General features: G+C 39.8%; 2 protein-coding genes across 5 annotated transcripts in view; one reads left to right on the top strand and one right to left on the bottom strand.

Moving 5' to 3' along the window:
- Window positions 1-12,612, bottom strand: part of TIPIN (TIMELESS interacting protein) — a 32,441-nt gene extending 19,829 nt beyond the window's left edge. For 2 of the 3 annotated variants that reach the window (XM_037909870.2, XM_043523822.1), the window contains exon 1: window positions 257-412. Coding sequence is in view for 1 of the 3 variants with exons in the window: in XM_043523823.1 (XP_043379758.1) it covers window positions 10,502-10,521 (20 nt within the window). In the remaining 2 variants the exon portion in view is untranslated. Of the gene's footprint in view, window positions 1-256; window positions 413-10,501; window positions 10,585-12,487 lie in introns of those variants that run through there. The other variant, XM_043523823.1, reaches the window with a different exon arrangement.
- An 8-nt stretch (window positions 12,613-12,620) lies between these two features.
- Window positions 12,621-18,661, top strand: part of MAP2K1 (mitogen-activated protein kinase kinase 1) — a 64,699-nt gene continuing 58,658 nt past the window's right edge. The window contains exon 1 of one of the 2 annotated variants that reach the window (XM_007059491.4): window positions 12,621-13,085. In XM_007059491.4, the coding sequence (XP_007059553.1) occupies window positions 13,006-13,085 (80 nt within the window). In that variant the 5' untranslated portion in view covers window positions 12,621-13,005. The remainder of the gene's footprint in view (window positions 13,086-18,661) is intronic. The other variant, XM_007059492.4, reaches the window with a different exon arrangement.

The raw sequence follows: 18,661 nt of genomic DNA on the forward strand, positions 1-18,661 counted from the left end.
CCTCTGGCCCCCAACCAAGGCCTGGCCCGGAGCTCGCCTGGGTGCAAAGTACTAACGAGCCGGCCGGCTCCCGGACCGGTCAGGCCAGTCACAGAGGCCGGGGGGAGAGGGGTGCTTGCCCCACCCACTGGGGAAGACAGGGTCTGAGAGGACCGAGCCGCCATGGGACGGAGGCTCCCCGAGGCAGCCCCTCTTTCATTGCGTCCCCCAGGAGAGCCGGCTGGGCAGTGGGGAGCGAGGGAACGGCGCTCTGTACCTCAGGGCCGGCCCCGGCCTCGCGCCAGCCCCTCCCCCACGTCCTGGCGGCTGGAAGGCAAATCCAGCGCGCCCGACTCTGGCATCGACCGCGCAGGCAGAGGAGGAGTAACGAGGAAAGACCGCGAGAACACGGCCGCGCTCGCGCCCTCTCCCCGTCCCGTCAAAGCTTGGCTCTCCTCCCGCCCTCGGTAATGAAATCTCGCGAGTGTTCAAAAAAAAAAAAACAAAACACCGCGCGCGACGCATTCTCGCAGTTCCTTTGTGCTTCGGCCTCTCTTGGCGCCAAAAATCCCAACGGCCTCGCTCGCTCGGGGTGAGGGACTCGGCGCGTGGTGAAGCACCCCGGCTTCTCCCTCAGCTCTGCTCGGAGTCTCTAACTCCCTCCAGCAACAATTCTCCGCCTTTTTGAACGAGGCCTCGCCTTCGCATGGTGTTGTTCTTGGAGGCCCCGTATAGTCCTGAGTCAGTAATTTGTTATTCATTGCTAATTGATCAATTAATCCAGGAATTAAGGCTGATGGAGCCAAACATAGTGAAATAGCGTTGCGACCCGTCACATTAATCCTTCATTATTAGATGGCTCCCCTCATACTGACCCTGCCAAGGGCATCCCTCGTGGGGGGTCGCTGCCCTCGTGCAGCCCCAGGGAATGGCCCATTTGCCTGGGCTTAGTTCCCTATAGTTCTGCAGTCTGAAACAAATGATCTTACGGAATTATTTGTGTGATGTTTGATGTTACATTGGGGGGAGGGGAGCTCATAACGCAGAAGCGAAGGATGGCTCCATTTTACAGTATTGCCAACCCCAAGTATTCAAAAAATTAAAAGTCAAGCCTGCCAAAAATTAGCTTTGTTCCATAATACATTGTGGGTTCTTTTTATTTTCCTTCTGGGTTTTGAGCCTTTTGGTCAGTCTTGGGTCATGTTTTCATGCTTTTTCCATAAGTTGAGGGCTCGGAATCCGCCCTCCCACCCCCGAAAACAAATGATCATATAATGACTGGCTTTCAGGACTTGGGGCTTTAAGGAATGCATAAGTTACTGTGAGAGTTAACAACATTATCAAATATAATAAAATATAATTGAGCTACACCTAAAAAAAAAATAGGATTGAGATTTTATCATATAGTTTACTATGGGCTGCCTACGTTGCCCATATCACAAATAAAACCAATTTTCAGTAGGTCTCGGAAATGTAAATTGCAAGTGAAAAAAATCATTTTCCAGTGTGTCTTTCATATTTCCATACAAATATAATTTATTTTATTCTTAATATGACAAAACAACTATTGACACTTTTCAATGAAGCAAAATAACATTTTATCTTTCAGTTAAAAACTAATTTTACATCTGATACTGTAAAACTGTTTCATCACGAATTGCAGGAACATAATATATAGGCAAAAATGTATGCAAAATACTAAGCAGATTATTTGTTTAGTAGCTGTTTGAAACTATTAAAAGTCATACATGTTTGTCAGCATTCCTGTTTGCATTTATTTCTCTGCTTTCTAGATATTGTGTCAAAGCTCTTCAGTTTACTGCAGCTCACTAGTTTGAAAAGAAATCTAGCCAGAGAAATATTAATAGTAACATAGCAAGTGTTGCGCTTACCAATCAAAATACATAACCTGCTTTATATAAAAATATGTACATATCATATCGTAACTAATTCACATTTAATGTTGGTTTCAATAATGACGTGAAAGGAAGCATAATTACTGAAAATAAAAATTTCATAAACCATAGCAACACTGCTCTTTGTACTACAAATTAATAAATAACAATAAAATCACTATTTACACATGAACAGAAAATCTCCACAAAAGAAGGAATCAAATGAATAATTTATATGTGGTGGTGAAATGTGAATACATTGTTGATTCAAAAGTGTTACTGTGTGTGGATCTTTTTCTTGAGGTTTTCTTCAATTTTTAATATATTTTTGTCTAAGAATTAATTGGTTTTGGATTACTTTGGCTCTGCTAATTAAGGGGTATATCTTTGATTATGCCAAAGGTGGAAAAATTGTATTTCCAACCATTTGCTTTTAAGTAGTGTGAAGATATCTTGATTTATTCAAAGCCTTGTCTACACTAGAAAATATTTATAACAATTTCTCGTAGTTCCTAATACTGGTACAGCTGTATTGAGGTTAGCAACACTAGGATCCCTAACACAGACAGCTCCTTCGTACTGGCCGCTGTTTTCAGTAGCATATTAATAGTGTTCCCTGTTTTCAGTTTTTACCGATTTCTACCAATAAATTAACAGGTTTTTTATTAAAGGAGTTCAATTTTTACTGATTTACACCTGTTTATCAATCCACTCAGTATTTTTTTGGGGTACTTATTTTTGTTAAACACTAATGCTTTACATTCCTGCATCTCCGAAATTGAAGCAGTTTCACAGAAAAACAGAACACATATAGGGTGGTAGTTGGAAAAGTCAAACAATGTTAATATCGTGCTATGGTTAGCTCAGAAGGAGATGCTGCTCACCTATTTCTTTGCGTCCGTTTATTGCAGCGTTTAGTGCATCGTTAATTGCAATTGTGCACATCTGTGACATTTTCTCCCTATTCTTACAGGAAGAATTAAAGAGTCAGCAGTGCTGACATCTAGATTATCATCTATCTTCACACCGTAGAGATGAATAAGGTAGTTTGCAACAATCAGAGCAAAAACAATTTCTACAGTGCTTAGTTCATTGCTTTTGTTATAAACATGAAGTAGAAACTATCAAAAGATTAAAGCAAAGTCTCATACAGAATGTCTGTGTAACAAGTACGCTGCTTTGTTAGAGTAGAATCTTTACACAACTTTACATAAATAATTTTTAATTTACTTCATTAAATAGAAAGTGTATGGCAAGTGATATGGATTGTTTTTCCCGGGAAATGAATAACTAGCCACATGTTGATAAGTTAAAAAAAAAAAAAATCAGGACTTGCATGTATTATTGAAAAGTCTTTTGCTTTTTAGTTGTAAATGAATTATAGATGCTACTTGCTGGCTCCAATATTGAACAGTAGTATTTTGTCTGAAAAAGTGGAGAAAATTAGCAGTGTAGTTTCTATTTCTGAAATTTTCCTTTCCAGTTTTGTTCTCCAGAGCAAATGTGACAAAAACAGCCAAGTTTAATGTATGGCATAAAAATGTAAAAAAATAGGAGGTTTACATTTAAATTATTTACAAGTTTGTTATTCCAAATTCTACTCTGCATTAATTTAACAACATCAATTATTATGCCTTCAAGTTCGTTTTTTCTGGTGAAGAATATTGATTTTGTCCATACTATTATTTTTTTCTGAAATTGATCCTTTCACCACTAAATAGACTATATACCAGTCAGTCCTACATAAAGCTGTGCAGGTGCCTGAGCAGTAATATTCACAGTTTTATGTATGCAGCCTAGTTTTAGAAATTGAGCCCTTATTCTATATAGGTAGCTGTGCATGGGGTGGATGGAGATGATACTGGCAATGCTAATGCTGCTTTTTGTGCATTACATAGTGGCTCTTAAATACTCAGGCCTTATCTTTACTAGAAAAAAAAAGGTGTTTTTTACCACATTAGTTAACTTGGTAAAATCCCAGTGTAGGCGAAGCAGTTGTTTTCACAAATATTAGCAAGTGAAGTAAACCCAGATTCCTTGCTAGCATTTACTTGGACCTGCTCACGCATGTAAAACTATAAATTGCCATTTCCACACTAGGATTGTACCAAGCATTAGTTACCACATTAGTTTACACATGGTTAAAAACTACCTTTTACAGAGTGTGGAAAACGCCTTCAGGTTTCTGGGCAGATTTGAAGGTATGGTCTGGTACAACTTGTTGCAAATTTTAATGTCTTATTAACCTTTTTCCACGTAAATCATAATATGGCCCTTTGTTTACCTTGGTTATTAAAACAGGTAGCAGGGACACCTGCCAGCTCACTCTATTTTGGAGGCATAGTCCTTACTTTCATTAATGTCCATTTTCTGTACATGCCCTATTTATATATTTTTTAAAATATTGGCAAACACGCCCATTTCTACTTTGGCTTTTTTTAAGTGTTCTCATATACTTCTATCATAAACATTTTTTTCAAACAATCATTTTTCCTACATGTTAAAGGTTTATTTTTAAAAACAGACACGCATCTATGAAAAAGATACAAAAAATGTATATAATTGTAGTTTATGTTTTAAGAAAAAATGCATTTTAAAATCTGTTGGAGTTTTTTCAGAAAGGGTTAGCAGATTTGGGGCCAATTTTGCTCAGTTACACGGATTTAAATCGATTAATTTTAGTCTAACTGGTCTGAGAGTCACTCTGTGATACCAGATTCTGCTTTCAACACATTGCTGTAAATCTGGAGCAACTCTTCTGAAGATAGATTAGTGTAATTCAGAGTGGAATCTAGTCTATTCTATATCCGATTTAAAGTTTCAGTGACTTTTAGCACTAGCCAGAACAGACTGGTTTAACTAAATATTTTTGCGGATAATTTGACTATTGATATCTTGGTAAATTAGAGACCAGTTCTTCAAACCTTTACTCCCCTGAGCATTTTTATGCTAGTAATTCCACAGAAATTTGGGATTATGTATCTGAGTGAAGATTTACAGGATTGCACCCTCATTTATTGCATTTTTTAATGTCATCAACAAGAGTTAATAAATTGTTCTTATTCCTGTAATCAGATCTATGCAGAGTCCTATTGCCTTAAACAAGATTCTGTGCAAAAATAAGGGTCAGCCTATGCAGATCAGATTGCAGAATCTGGGCCATTGTTTTTAATACCTTGATATCTATATGCCATAATATTTTATTTGTATAGTCAGTCAATTCAGAATATATTTATTTTCTCATTTTAACACAAAATGGCATATTATAGGCCTTAAAAGATAATGGATTAATAAAACACATTTTCCTATTGTTTTACAATAGTTCAGATTTGTGTTTGCAGTATAAGTATATATTTCACCACAGGAGGGAGCAGTCTTTTAATCAGATATTATCAGTTACCTGGGGCTGCGGAGAAGCTATATGTTTGATGATCAGACCTGTGAAAATGATAAAATAATTTTACCTTTTGTAGTTTAAAAAGGGTAGGTAGCTAGGAGTGATATAATACATTATTTTGTTATATAAAAACAAACAGTACTGAAGGGAAAGAGTAATTCAAACACTAGGAGAAATTCTGCACCTGACAGGAAAAAATATTTCTTCAATGCACAATTTTTTTTAAATCACCTTAATAAGCCAGGTGATTCTAGAGAAGATGACAGAAAAGAACTCCAGTGGAGAAAAAAAGCAGTAGACTTTTAAAATCCCATTGGCAAATTTGTGGGACCGTTATTAGTGCAGGCAGTCACGACAATTGCATGTGCAATAGCAGTATTTTGTGTATGAAAACAACCAGTTAGATATCTAAGTGTTCTGAAATTGACATCAGTGGTTAATTGCACATGTAATTGGATGTGCACAGTTAAAAAGATCTGGCTAATTTTAAAGTCATTTTTGGTGCTTGGTGAACAAATAAGAGTTTTTTGTATTCATTGCATATTGAAGATGAATTAAAAGATTTAGACAAAATAAGTGTGTTAAAACAATATATTTTTATAAGCAAATTTAAAGTGGAATAAATGGCTGCTGTAGAGATAAGCTCTGGAGGATAAGAAAAACGGTTTGGAAAATAAAATGATGGCTCATGTATTATCAGAAGAAAAAGACACCCTGAAATGGAGGTGCTCCTAGCAACTAAGAGTTGTTTTCTGGTTATATGAAAAAATAGCTTTTCTTTTGTTATGAAACCTAACAGCCACAGTGAGAAATCGCTACGTCAATTTCTTGTGACAGATAAATCCACTTCTAGTCTAGAGAGAATTCTGTCAAGTGGGTTATCAATAGTAAGCATGTCCCATTCATGTTGAGGAGTAGTACATCTAGATCAAGAAGGGCCTGCAAGTCAGGACACTTGTCTTGAATTCTATTCTTCGCTAGGGCAAATTATTTCACCTTTTGTGCCTTTGTTTCACTATGTGTAAAAGAGGGACCTTGTCACCCAGGCCTTGTCTTTACTAAGAAAAAAAGTAAGTTTTTAACATGTTAGTTAACATGTAAAATCCTAGTGTAGCCAAGACAAGTTGTAATTTTAACATTTTAGTTGGTTGACATAAACCCTATGGTCCCCACTGGGGTTTACCTTGACCAGGTAACACTTGTTAACACTAAAACTGGCTTGTCTGTATTAGGCTCCAGATCCTCAGCTGGTATAAATTGTCATAGCTCCACTCCTTGGCTTCAGTGGTTCTGTACCAGTTTACACCAGCTAAAGATCAGGGCCTAGGCTTTTAACATGTTAGCATGCGTTAGCTAACGAAAGTGTCAAAATATACCTTTTTTCCTAGTGTAGACAGGGCCTAAAAGACACATGAGGTTGAGATAATGTCAGAGTGAACATCCTCTGGCCCACTAACCAGTTGCATAGCTAAAATGACATACAGACAGTGATCTACAACAAAGGGGTACATTCAGTGACTTGTCTCAAACAGAAGCATCTCTGTATGAAGGATTGTCAGAGAATTACTGAAAAGATGCATAATTGCTTACAGTGACACTGTCAACTTGAGATGTTTTAAAACTGATTATTTTCAGTTTTCTGATAGGGCACCTTTAAATACTATATCCTGAATTTTAAAAATAAAAATTCCTTTACAAAGTTGTAGTAGTTTTCCTGCTTCTTTACTGATGTTTAAAGGGGTCTTTTTTGCTAATAGAAAATAAAATGCCAAAAAAAAAGACATAGCATTCAATTTTAAGGCAGAATAATTTTCTTGATAATTAATACCTTTTAGATTGGCAAATCATTGAGTGAATTATCTCCTAAAATTGCATTCATGCAATAATTAAAAGCTACCTATTTGTTTTGTGTAACATTTTGTTTCTGTTGATATGAGTACATCTGGAGTGGTGGAATGTGAACTCTGCTATTATCTTTTACAATAAATGTGTTCTAAATATCACTGACGAGTGTGTGTAAGTGTAGTGAACACACAACAGCCATGGTGATTTCAATGCTAAGACTCAAGATAGTATTTATTATCTCTATTAAAAGAACGCTTTAGAGATTGAGATCCTAAAAATAGTGGCAGATAGCACCCATTTACCTATAGTCAAAAAGCCCTATAGATGTGTTAACTGGATTCCACAGTACAGTTTGTTAGCCTTAAGGCTTTACCTCACTCATTAAGAAAAAACACTGAAATTTTTTTCAAAGCCTACAGCATAGTCAGTGATCAGTCTTAGAAGAAAATGTGCTACTGGGAGGGTCTGATCCCAAGCCCATTGAAGTCAATGGAAAGATTTCATTGTCCTAAGACAGTATCTGTTTTTCAAAATTAAACTGTTATTGAAATATGTACTGTATTTCACAAGTTCTTTTGATTGTTCACCTTATAATTCATGAAAGTAGATTTGGGCATTGAATCCAGGGGCTCAGTTGTGAGCCTTTCTGTGCACTCGCACAGAGGGGCAAAGGAGAACAACAGATGAAACAGGTATCTGTCCCCACACAGGCTGCCTACGTCTCTGGAGTCTGTGTGGGGTGGGGAAAGACCAGCCACTGCCTGGATGCAGTGGCATCAGTGGCGTTGGAACAATTTGTATAGTGGGGGTGCTGAAGGCCATTGAACAAAACTGTAAACCCTGTATATGATGGAAACCACTTTAAGCCAGGGGGTGCTGCCACACGCCCAGCACCCCTGAATGGTGTCTACAGCCATGTTCACATTAAGTATCAATGGCAGGGGTGCCAATTGGGGGCAGGGGTGCCTAGGGAGGCAAAAGGGTCACTTTGCCCGAGGCCCCTCATTTGAGAGGGCCAAATCAAGGGGCATTGCCACCTGGCATGTGGGGTTGCATCACCCACTCATTTTTGACTGGCGGCCCCTCTGTCAAGGGTCTGCTGGGCCAAACCTGAGTGGTGCCGCGACCTCACCTCCCAGGTCGCAACAATGTGTTAATAACAGCAGTCTTTGTATCTGGTCTTCATGCCTATTTTAATATTTATAATGAGTTATTTTCTAATTGTATTCTTAAAGTTTAATTTTTATTTCAAGTATTTATGGGGAGAAATACTTAGCAACCATTAATACACAAATTCAGCTAATGTTTTAATTATAAATACAATAGTTTCAATATAAAGTATACAGAGTAATGATTTTATATCGGGAGTAAAATAAATTGTGCTTCATTGAACACTGATTTAATAGCGTAGGATGATATGCAGAGACAGTATTTATGGTAGACATTTCCTAATTTAATTGCTACCAATATCCTCATAATTCCATTTCACAGTACTTCTGAGAAATTATAAACAAAAGGTTACATGCCAATAGCAGATTAATTTACTGGATGTTGACAGTTCCTTCTGTAATCCTGTTTTAAATACAAAGCACAAATTAAATTGGTCTCATTTAGTTATGGTACAGTGACATTCTTCTGCTTAATTTATTAAGTATTAGCTTAATTGTCATACCTTTCAAGCAACCATTAACCTACAGGATGTTCTGGTGACATGGGACCCTAAGGTTCACCCTTATGAATTATAAACCATTTGGAACAGCTTAAAAAACAAAACAAAACTGGCCAACAAATTATTAGAATGCAGCAGAGAGGAAAAAGAAGAGCTGGATTGTGTGGGTTTCCTGTTGTCTTTCTGGAAGCATTGACACTGCAAAGTAGGTTGCTACAAGGAAACGTCTAAATGCTAAGATGCTTTTAAAAATACATATAACATTGCTCTTTCACAGAGTATACCACATTCAATGAACTACTCTATCATGTCATCCAACGCGCATAACTCTGTAATAGTCACAACATTCATATTGTTTTGATCCATTTTCCTGACTTCCGATGGGAATCATGTCCTCCTCTGATCTCACCCTCTATGTCACTGGACATAGCCCATTCTCCTTTCGGGAGAAATACGTTTCTGTATATTTTGCTCATTGCTCTTGTCTTGTAATCCCCTTTCAATTTATAGTTTTAACCAGTGGCACCCTTTAAGATTGGGGAGTGGGAGGGAGAACTTTAACCATGATTTCATTCCAGGGGATACTGAGGCACCTGAAAACTCTAGTTTTTTTGTAGGTACTAACTTAGAAATTAGCTAACAGGAACACTGTTCATAATTCCTATTTGTTAAAATCCAGGCATTCAAAAAGGAATCAGCATTTCTGTGTCACAGCCTATGAACCTAACCCAAAGCCCATTGTTGGCAAAGGAAAGAATCCAATAGACAAGTGAGACTAAATGGCACAATAAATGGCCACACTGGGGTACCACCATTCACTACAAAATTAGGGAGTTGGGGAAAAATGGAAAGTTTTAAGTGTAATTGAAACAATATTTGTGGTGGTGGCAGCTCATACTTGGTTCTTCACATTAGGGAAAGATTACAAGTTTTCTATTCTTCCGCACTGCTCTTGCAGCCTGGCTGTGCTTTACTTTCTGCATTTATCTAAGATACATAGCCTTTTAAAAAAGGTTTTGGAACCTTTTGTAGTCTATGGTTTTAAAACGGAAAAGTTTTGTTTTTTTTAAATAAGTTATAGATACTGGAACTAGGGGTACTGGGGGTGCAGCACCCCCTGGTTTGAAGTTTCCATCATATACAGGGCCAGCATAATGGCTACATGATATCTAGATTATTCTTGGCCATAATATTTTTGGAGATCTTTCTAATTCATCATGAAAGAAAATTTCAGGTTATGTGTTGTAACTTGATCTTTCTCCACTAACATAAATGAGCTGATGCTAAACTACAGGGGTTAAGATGAACATTTTAAAGTTTGCCAAGTGGGAAAGTAGCATTAGAGGGAAAGTATGTGTATTAATTAACAGATGAAGGGGGGGGATGAAATTAATGGTGGCTCAAAAGTAGATGAGGTATCAAATTTAAAAAAAAAATCTCTTAAAAAGTCACTGTCTAATTAAAATGATGGATGTTAGCACCATGGATCTATACAAAATTTTGGCAGCCAAATCTTACAAATTGTTCAGATTGACTTGGGTTTATGTGCACTGAAGGGTTTATACAAATAGTTATGATAAATACAAAGGATTAAGTTGGAAGGATTTGAGAGAGTAAACATCATGTCAATGAAATTCACGAGTGGTACTCAAGTTTGTGAGACTGCCATCCTCAGAAATATTAAAGAAAAAGTAAACAGGAGCTAAGATTACTTACCAGCTGGAAGAGAAGGACATACAGCACAGCAGACACACAGCTATAAGATGGCTGTGTAAGGGCAGGACAGCAGTTGCTTGTATCTGCACAAAAAGATCAGTTTTCAGAGCAGTAGCCGTGTTAGCCTGTATCAGCAAAAATAACTAAGAGTCCTTGTGGCCCCTTAGAGACTAACAAATTTATTTGGGCATAAGCTTTTGTGGGTTAGAACCCACTTCATCAGATGCATGGAGTGAAAATACAGGAGCAGGTATAAATACATGAAAGGATGGGGGTTGCTTTAGCAAGTGTGAGGTCAGTCTAACGAGATAAATCAATTAACAACAGGATACCAAGGGAGAAAAAATAACTTTTGAAGTGGTAAGGGAGTAGCCCATTACAGACAGTTGACAAGAAGGTGTGAGTAACAGTAGGGAGAAAGGTCCTAGAAAAGTGCAACCCTGAAGAAATTTGGTAAGATCAAGGCATTCACAGAGGAATCAGCATTTGTGTGTAACAGGTTGTAGAGCTCTATCCAGCAACCTGACCTAAAGTCCATTGTAGGTAAAGGAAACACTCCCACAGACAAGTGGGACTAAATGGCCATACTGGGGTACTGCCCTTCCCCCAAAAATTGGAGAATTGGAAAAAACGGGAAAGCATTAAGGGTAATTTAAGCACTATTTGTGGTGTGACACCTCATATTGGTTTCTTGACAGCAGGGAAAGATCGCAGGTGGTCATTCTTCAGCACTGCTGTTGCAGCCTGAAACTTGGGCTGGCTGTGGGGATAATTATCCCCTGAATGTGTGGGGGGCAGCAGCCCCCTCCTCCCCTGCTTGAGTAGCCATGTCTACTGATGTCACAAGGGGCTTGCTCCTGCCTTTGTAACATGTCCTCACCTGAAGGTAAGGGGCAGTTGAGTCTAGGCAGATCATGATGAAATTTGCAGCAGGCATCTTCTGACCTAAGCACAGAGGTTCCTTCCCCTGACCACTTCCTGAGCATGTTTGTTTCAATGAAAAGATGAATTTGAAAAAAGTGCTGCGGAAGCCCCCAGCCCTGCTATTGGCTCTGCCAGATACACCTCTGCATTCCTATTGGCTGAGCGAAGACTTGCCAGCCCAGGGAGGGGAGGGGGTCCTCATTGGAATCCTGGGAGGTGAGTGGGCACAAGCCCGCCCATGTCTAAAGGCCCCTCCCCCAGCCTTGCGGGGGGGGACCACTGGGGGAGGGGCCTTTGGGGGGGGATATGGGGGACAACTAATGAATAACAGGGTTAGGAGTGAAGGTCACATGTTCAAAACTAGGGATCCATTGGGAGACATCGAACAGAGAACGCTGGACAGGGGCTGGGGGACAAGAGTGAGACTTTTAAGCAGAGACTTGGCTCTGGCGGGGGGGCACTCAGCAAAGCTTCCCCTACTGGGTGGGGAGGGGGAAGAGGAGTAAGTGAGGCCAGCAACCTGACTGCTGTCTCCTTTGTGTTTTGCTTTTGCTGCTGCAGTTCTTGCCAGTCAGGAGGTGATTTCAACCCAGCTCCTGATTTCATGACAGCCAGGCGCCAAGCAGGAGTTGGCATTGGCTGGGCCTTTTGTTCTGCTGGATGAGTGTGCCTTGCTGCTCTCACTCCCGGCTGGGGAGGAGTAAGCAACTTGCCTGCGCTGCCTCTTGTCCTGGCTGGGGAGGGGGCAGCCCCCACCCTCCTTAAACCGCGCCAGTGAGTAACAAGAGGGGTGTGTGTGGGTGTGATCTGAAGGATAACCGAGTGATTCCAATCACTTAGTTCTTGCAGACTAGGGGCTGTGTCCAAGAGGTTCCGCGCCCATGCGAAACGGGTGAGAAGCGGTGCTGCACTGGATGCAGTAGTGAGAATGAAGGGAGAGAAACCCTGAGCTCTGGGGAGTAGCCTTAGGAGGATGGGATCCGGAGTCGAGGGGCGCCCTCGATCCCCAGGCCAACATTTTCCTGCATCGTCCCGCCCTGGTTTTCAAAGGAAAAAGAGTACCTTGCTCTCCACAGCTACGCAGGCGCCAGGCTCACGCACCTTCCCCCATACACTTGAAGGGAAACTAAGGGCAAAGGGCAGGGGCTTCCATTGAGCTTCACTTCCCAGTGCCCATGTGCAGCTGCGCCACACTTGCGCACTGGAGGCGCCCGAGAAGTTTGCACATGCACAGTAGCGGAGAGGGACACATTTTGAGAGCGGGCAGTGTTTGCTACCACGGTGCGGCTCGGGGAACTCCTCACTGCTCAGTCGGGGAGTGGCCCCTGGCGCTGGTAGATCTGGAGCTGCTAGGAGAGTCCCTTAACTCTGCTTAGCTAGGGAGAGCCCGCTGACTGGTAGGAGCGGGAGCTGCTGGAGGAGCCTGTCCCTGGGAGCTGGAGAGATCGCCCTGTAGCCCGGCTGGAGCGAGAACTGCCGGAGGAGCCCCTCACTCTGCCTAGCGGGAGGGAGCCTCCTGGAGCTGGCTGGAGCAGGAAGGGGGATTTTCGGAAGTTTAAGCTCCATTATTCCTATTTAAAATGCCTAAAAAGAAGCCCATGCCCATTCAGCTGAACCCGGCTCCAGATAGCTCCACCATCAATGGGACCAGCACTGCAGAGTGAGTACCGCCTCTCTGGGGTTTGGGTGTTACTAGAGGGAGGAGAGGGATGGTGAAATTAAAACACACTATTTGCTCTACTGCTGTGTCTATGGGGATTGCTCCTAAATCTCTGAGTCTGGGGATAACGAGAAACGTTATTCCTGCACACTCTTTAGGACTCCAGCAATGCAAAGTGAGAGGATGTTATTTTGCAGGAACTCCTCAATCTCTGTTTTAAAAAAATGCACACAGGAGGTGTTAAAGGGTATTGTCAACATGATTTTTTTTTTTAAAAAAAAAAAACCCTACCATTAAAAAAAAAACACAGGTTCTGTTAGAGCAGCCTTTTATCATGGCCTAATTAAAAAAAAAATCGAGGTTTTTTGTTCCCTTGCTGATGTGTTCTTTCCGAAAAGACAGTGTATTTGGCGACACAAAATGTCAGAGATACATAAAGTAAACAATGTGAAAAATTGAGACTATATCTTCAGTTACAGTTTGTAATTCTAGTAGATACAAAATTTTCAGATGGAAATGTAAATGTGATTTCCAGTTAATAGTATCGTTTTAATGTCTATATTATAGAATAAGTACTTAGCAAATGTCAACTAAATTTTCCTTTTCTAATAGGAAAATTTTAATATATGTAGAAACAGTAAGTTGCACTGGAAATCAAAGCATCATTTCTCCACTTTTATTCTATAATAGACTGCAGTCCATTTTATTAAATCTGTCAGTCACCTCCGCTGTCGCATTTGGTTAAAAAATAATAATATTGTGGAAACTAGATACTACATCTGAGCTTTCCTGGGTATAATGAAAACATTGAAAAAAAAAATTCAGGAGGGAAATAGCTATGCATGGCGGAAAGGGAGGTCTGACTAACTGATTTTGATTCTTCATTTAACAACAACAAAGATTGCAATCCTTAAACCGTTACACTTTAATTATGGGTTACCTGTGAATTTATGGGTAAGGAAACATACTTGCTTCAGAAGCCTGTATGTAAACTATCTGTAGTGTAAAAGAATGAAGTATTACAAAAAGTTTGTTAAAGACAACATGTTTGCACTCATCACTTCATTCTTAGCCTGAGGTTATGAGAGAGATAAATAGAGGTTTGAAATACCTACATTCCCTGGACTCACAGGTTGCTGTCCCAGAAAGATCAGTTTGGCCCCTCTGCTTTCTTAGGCAGATAAAATGAAGTTTGTGGGCGGGTTTTTCAGAGGACACCTGAAATGGAGGTCCTGTTAGTCATGTGGGGCTGACATCCGCAATTGGTGACAGGTTTTCAAATGAGCTCAGCTTTCATTGTTACCTATATAATATTCCAATTTTCAAAACTATGTAGCACCCAGTAGCTCCCATTGTTTTCCCAGATTTTCAGAAGCACTCAGTACGCATTGTGCTGATCTTTTAAAAAAATCTAACCTACTACTTTGGTGCCTAAATGGGAGCTGATTTCTTCTGAAAATCTGTTTTGGGCAGCAGGTGTAGAGCTCTTCTGAGAATTCTGGCCTAAATGTCATAGGGGGTTTGTCCTGGATTGCTTGGTAAAGATTAATATAATGATATTTTTTATAATATTTCCTATTCAAGGACCTTCATGGTGGTTAAAAACATAATTTGATTTAACATTACACATCTGTGAGAGGTGGATATCGTTATCCCCATTTTACAGAGGAGAAGCTGAGGCACAAGTCAATTTTTTTTATTTTGATACCTAAAATTAAAAAGCACCTATCAATTGCATCTCTCCAATGTTCCAACTTTCAAGCAATGTTACTCCTTTTATTGGAAATTTCCATACAACATTGCATTCAAATTTGGAGTCCCCTCACTTCTCTTGTTGCAAGTTATTTACATCAAAAATAGAGTCATGAAACTAAGGTTATACAGAAAATGTTCTTTACACTGAAGATATGGATCTCACCGCATTTTCAGTTTCTTGTAGTAATAATTGTTATGTGTTTTTCCCCCTCATTTTGGATCTTTGTTATATGTTGCATCTCATATTTAAACCTTGGGAGGTTTAAGAGGTATGGTAGGTGCTTTTGATGACACAATTAACATAAAGAGCAAATCCAGCAACCTGCCCATGCTTACACAGAAAGAATTAACCAATCAGAAACACTCAATCTTCCCAACAAATGCTAACCCTCATTGTGATACTTCCTGTGTGACTTTCGATGCATGAAGTAGAGCTGGGAATGAATCCCAAATCTTACTCCATGTCTATGACTTATGAGACCATATTATACTATCTTTTGCCTTCTACCCCTTCCTTTCCAAGTTCTGCCATGTCATGATTGGTTAATGCCTGCTTTCTACTGCAGCAGAGGTGCCTGAATTTCAGTAGTGTTGTATGCATATCATTTGGAAAGTTTTGGGGATTCTATGGGAAGAAGGGTGTTATGTATTTGTAAGGTTATTAGCCTTTTTGACAGTTCATTTGCTAGTTTTATGCAGTCCTGGCCTATTCAGTTGCTGGTCATTTTGAGCCCCAAGTTGTTACTCCTTTGTTGGCCTCGTACACATACTTGCCAATCCAGTGCAATTGTCCTGGTTGTTCCTGTATTCTTTCTCTCACCTCTTCTGTTGTATAGTGAAGTTTTTAAAATATATCTTGCAAAGCCTGATTCTCATTTACACTAATGCTCCTTTATAATACCAGTGGTATAAAAGTGGCTTTAGTGTAGTGTACTTTAAGGGTATGTACACTGAACATTTAGCCCCTGAATTCCTGGGGCTGTTGCCTACAACCAATGCTTCATTCCCCATTAATCATTCACCCAGGCTATTTCAGATTCATCTGGGGCTCCCTAGTGCACTTGTCAGCCCGTCAAATACTAGACTAACATGGCTACCACTCTGAAACCTATGAAAACTTGGTGCAGGATTGCAGGTCCTCTGTCAAACTGTTCACTTTTATTTTTAACACTACTCCGAAGAACAGTCTCATAGGAGGGAGGATTGCACCACTGTTGTACTCTTTGCATCCACTGCTACCTGAGGGAGTAGGTACACCACAGTGGAACTTAGTGCAATACTGACCAGACTCATATTAGTTTTATTCTAGTGCTGCTGCAAGTGGAGAGCAGAGATTAGATAGAGAGGGCAACAAGCAAACAGAAAATAAGAAAACTAATCAGAGTGGAAATAATATTTCTTTCTCCTACTAAATTATTTGTGATAATTCATTGACTTGATAGCCAGAAGAAAGAAGGAAACAATGTCAATTTTTCATTTCCCTAAAACTTCTGCATTCCCTTCCTCCATCTGAAACTTTGTAAGCATTCCAGGTCCATGTGAGGTTAAATGTGCTCATTCTTAAGGCAAGGCTGGATCGCGCATCCCAGACAGAACCTATTCAGTGAAGCAGAGACAGAGAGAGTAGTTTTAGAGATAATACTTCTTTTTATTCTAAAAAAGTTCCTTGTTTATTGTTAGAAAAAAGCAACTCCATGTGATTCCTAGGCTGTGTCTTCACTCCAAAAAACTAAGTGTGTTTTTTATATCGAGATAGGTATCTCGATGTAAAATTCTAGTGGAGCCAAGGCACAGGTAGTTTTTACCTTGAAGTAGCTAGTCAAGGTAAACCCCAGGTGAAGGAGTGTAGGAATGACCTCTGCTAGCAAAATTGAGCTAAAAACTACAGTGCCTTCTCTCCACTAGGATTTTATATCAAGATGGGTATCTTGATGTAAAAACACTTCATTTTTCTAGTGAAGACAAAGCCTTTTACACTGCCACATGACTGTCCTGTGATGGAAAATATGAAATGAAAGCACAGCATTGTCTTAGAACTCCTAGCTCCTGATGTCTCTCCTGAGCACTTCTGTCCTCTTAATTTTGCACTGCCTTAATGACTCATCTGAAACACAATAGCAGAAGTCCCAGCACAACTAGCAGCAGCAGCATACAACTGGTAAATCTACACTTCGAGCTAGAAGTGTGATTGCCAGCTTGAGGAGACATACTTGCACTAGTGCTCATTGAGCTAGCATACTAAAATAACATACTTGGGACAAAAAAAAAAAAAGCAAGGTGTTTTTGTGGCACCTTAAAGACTAAGAAATTTATTTTAGGCATAAGTTTTCATGGGCTAGAATCCACTTCATCAGATGTATGAAGTAAAAGATACAGGAGCAGGTATAAATACATGAAAGGACTTGGGACAGTGCAAGTGATAGAATGGGCTAGCAGCCCTGAGTACATGCGTAGTGTGTCTGATGGGTGCATGCTCAGAGCAACTAACCCATGCTACGGCTCACGCTGCCCTAGCTACATTTTATATTTAGCATGCTAGCTTAATGAGAGTTAGTGCAAGAATGTCTCCTGGAGCTGGGAATCACATCCCTAACCTCAAGTGTAGATATACCCTAAGGGCTGATTTACAAACAAGCTTGCACCAATTCAGCTAAACTGTTTTCCTACGCCCAATCTAGTTATTTTAGTGCAAGTCTGTGTTTGAATATTTACTTTGGAATAAAAGTGGCTGAAGATGATTTAGTTAAAATTGGTTACACCAAGAGGCAGCACCTGTGCAGTGCATGGTGGCTCCAAGGAGATTGCTATAGTTGCACCTTCCAAGATAATCTTTCACTAATGTTTACTAGGTGTTTTGTTGGGGCTCATTGGAAACTAGCAAATAAAAGGATCAGTATAACGTTGGGTTATAATTTAAACTGATTAAGTCAAGTAAACTCCATAATTCATGTCTAAATATTGTAATAGCCTCAGAAAATTGAGTAAACTTATGTCTGCAAGAATACCTATGCACAAAAGGGTCTGTAAAGGAGAATCAGGATAAACTTGTGGGGTCTAAACTACAAGTAAAGAGACTGGTTATGAACGCATATGGTATTAATAGATCTTCTAAAACCATGTACTGGATTGTTGTAATGTTGGTATTAAGCACTGTCCTCTTGTTTCCATTTGAGACAAGTAGGTTAATGTGTCTTTCCCCAGAATGACTTCTGTTCCCTTCTGAAAATAGCCATTAATCATAGAAACGTAGAGGTTATCCAGTCCATCCCCCCCATCTTGAGACAGGACCAAGTATCCAGGATGTCTGGTATTGCTGAAGTACTTGCATTTTTAATTTCAGAGGTAGCACTTGGGACCTCTCTAGATTACTGTGCTTGCTCATCAGACATACCACCAAAATGCCGACCTACTAATGGGGCAGTTCCAAAGTTTAATTTTTACCTTGATTAAGTAGATAATGGATACTTCCCTTTCTCTGACACTATAATCTGGACTTGCATGGGGTGTCTAAAACTGTGGGGTCTGTCCTGATGAAACATAAAAACCATGTAAAGTTTCAATTACAAGTGTATTGACACATTTGATATCTCTCTTGTGTATTGTATCATGCAACAGTTTTAATTGCATAAGAATATATGCATTCTGGGTCAGACCAATGGTCCATCTAGCTCAGTATCCTATCTTCCAAGTGTGAACAATCCCAGGTGCTTCAGAGGGAATGAACAGAACAGGTAATCATCAAATGATTCATCTTCTGTCGTCCACTCCCAGCTTCTGGCAAAGAGAGTCTAGGGACGCCATCCCTGCCCACCCTGTCTCAC

The sequence above is a fragment of the Chelonia mydas genome, chromosome 10 (assembly GCF_015237465.2).
Source record: "Chelonia mydas isolate rCheMyd1 chromosome 10, rCheMyd1.pri.v2, whole genome shotgun sequence".
Taxonomy (NCBI): domain Eukaryota; kingdom Metazoa; phylum Chordata; order Testudines; family Cheloniidae; genus Chelonia; species Chelonia mydas.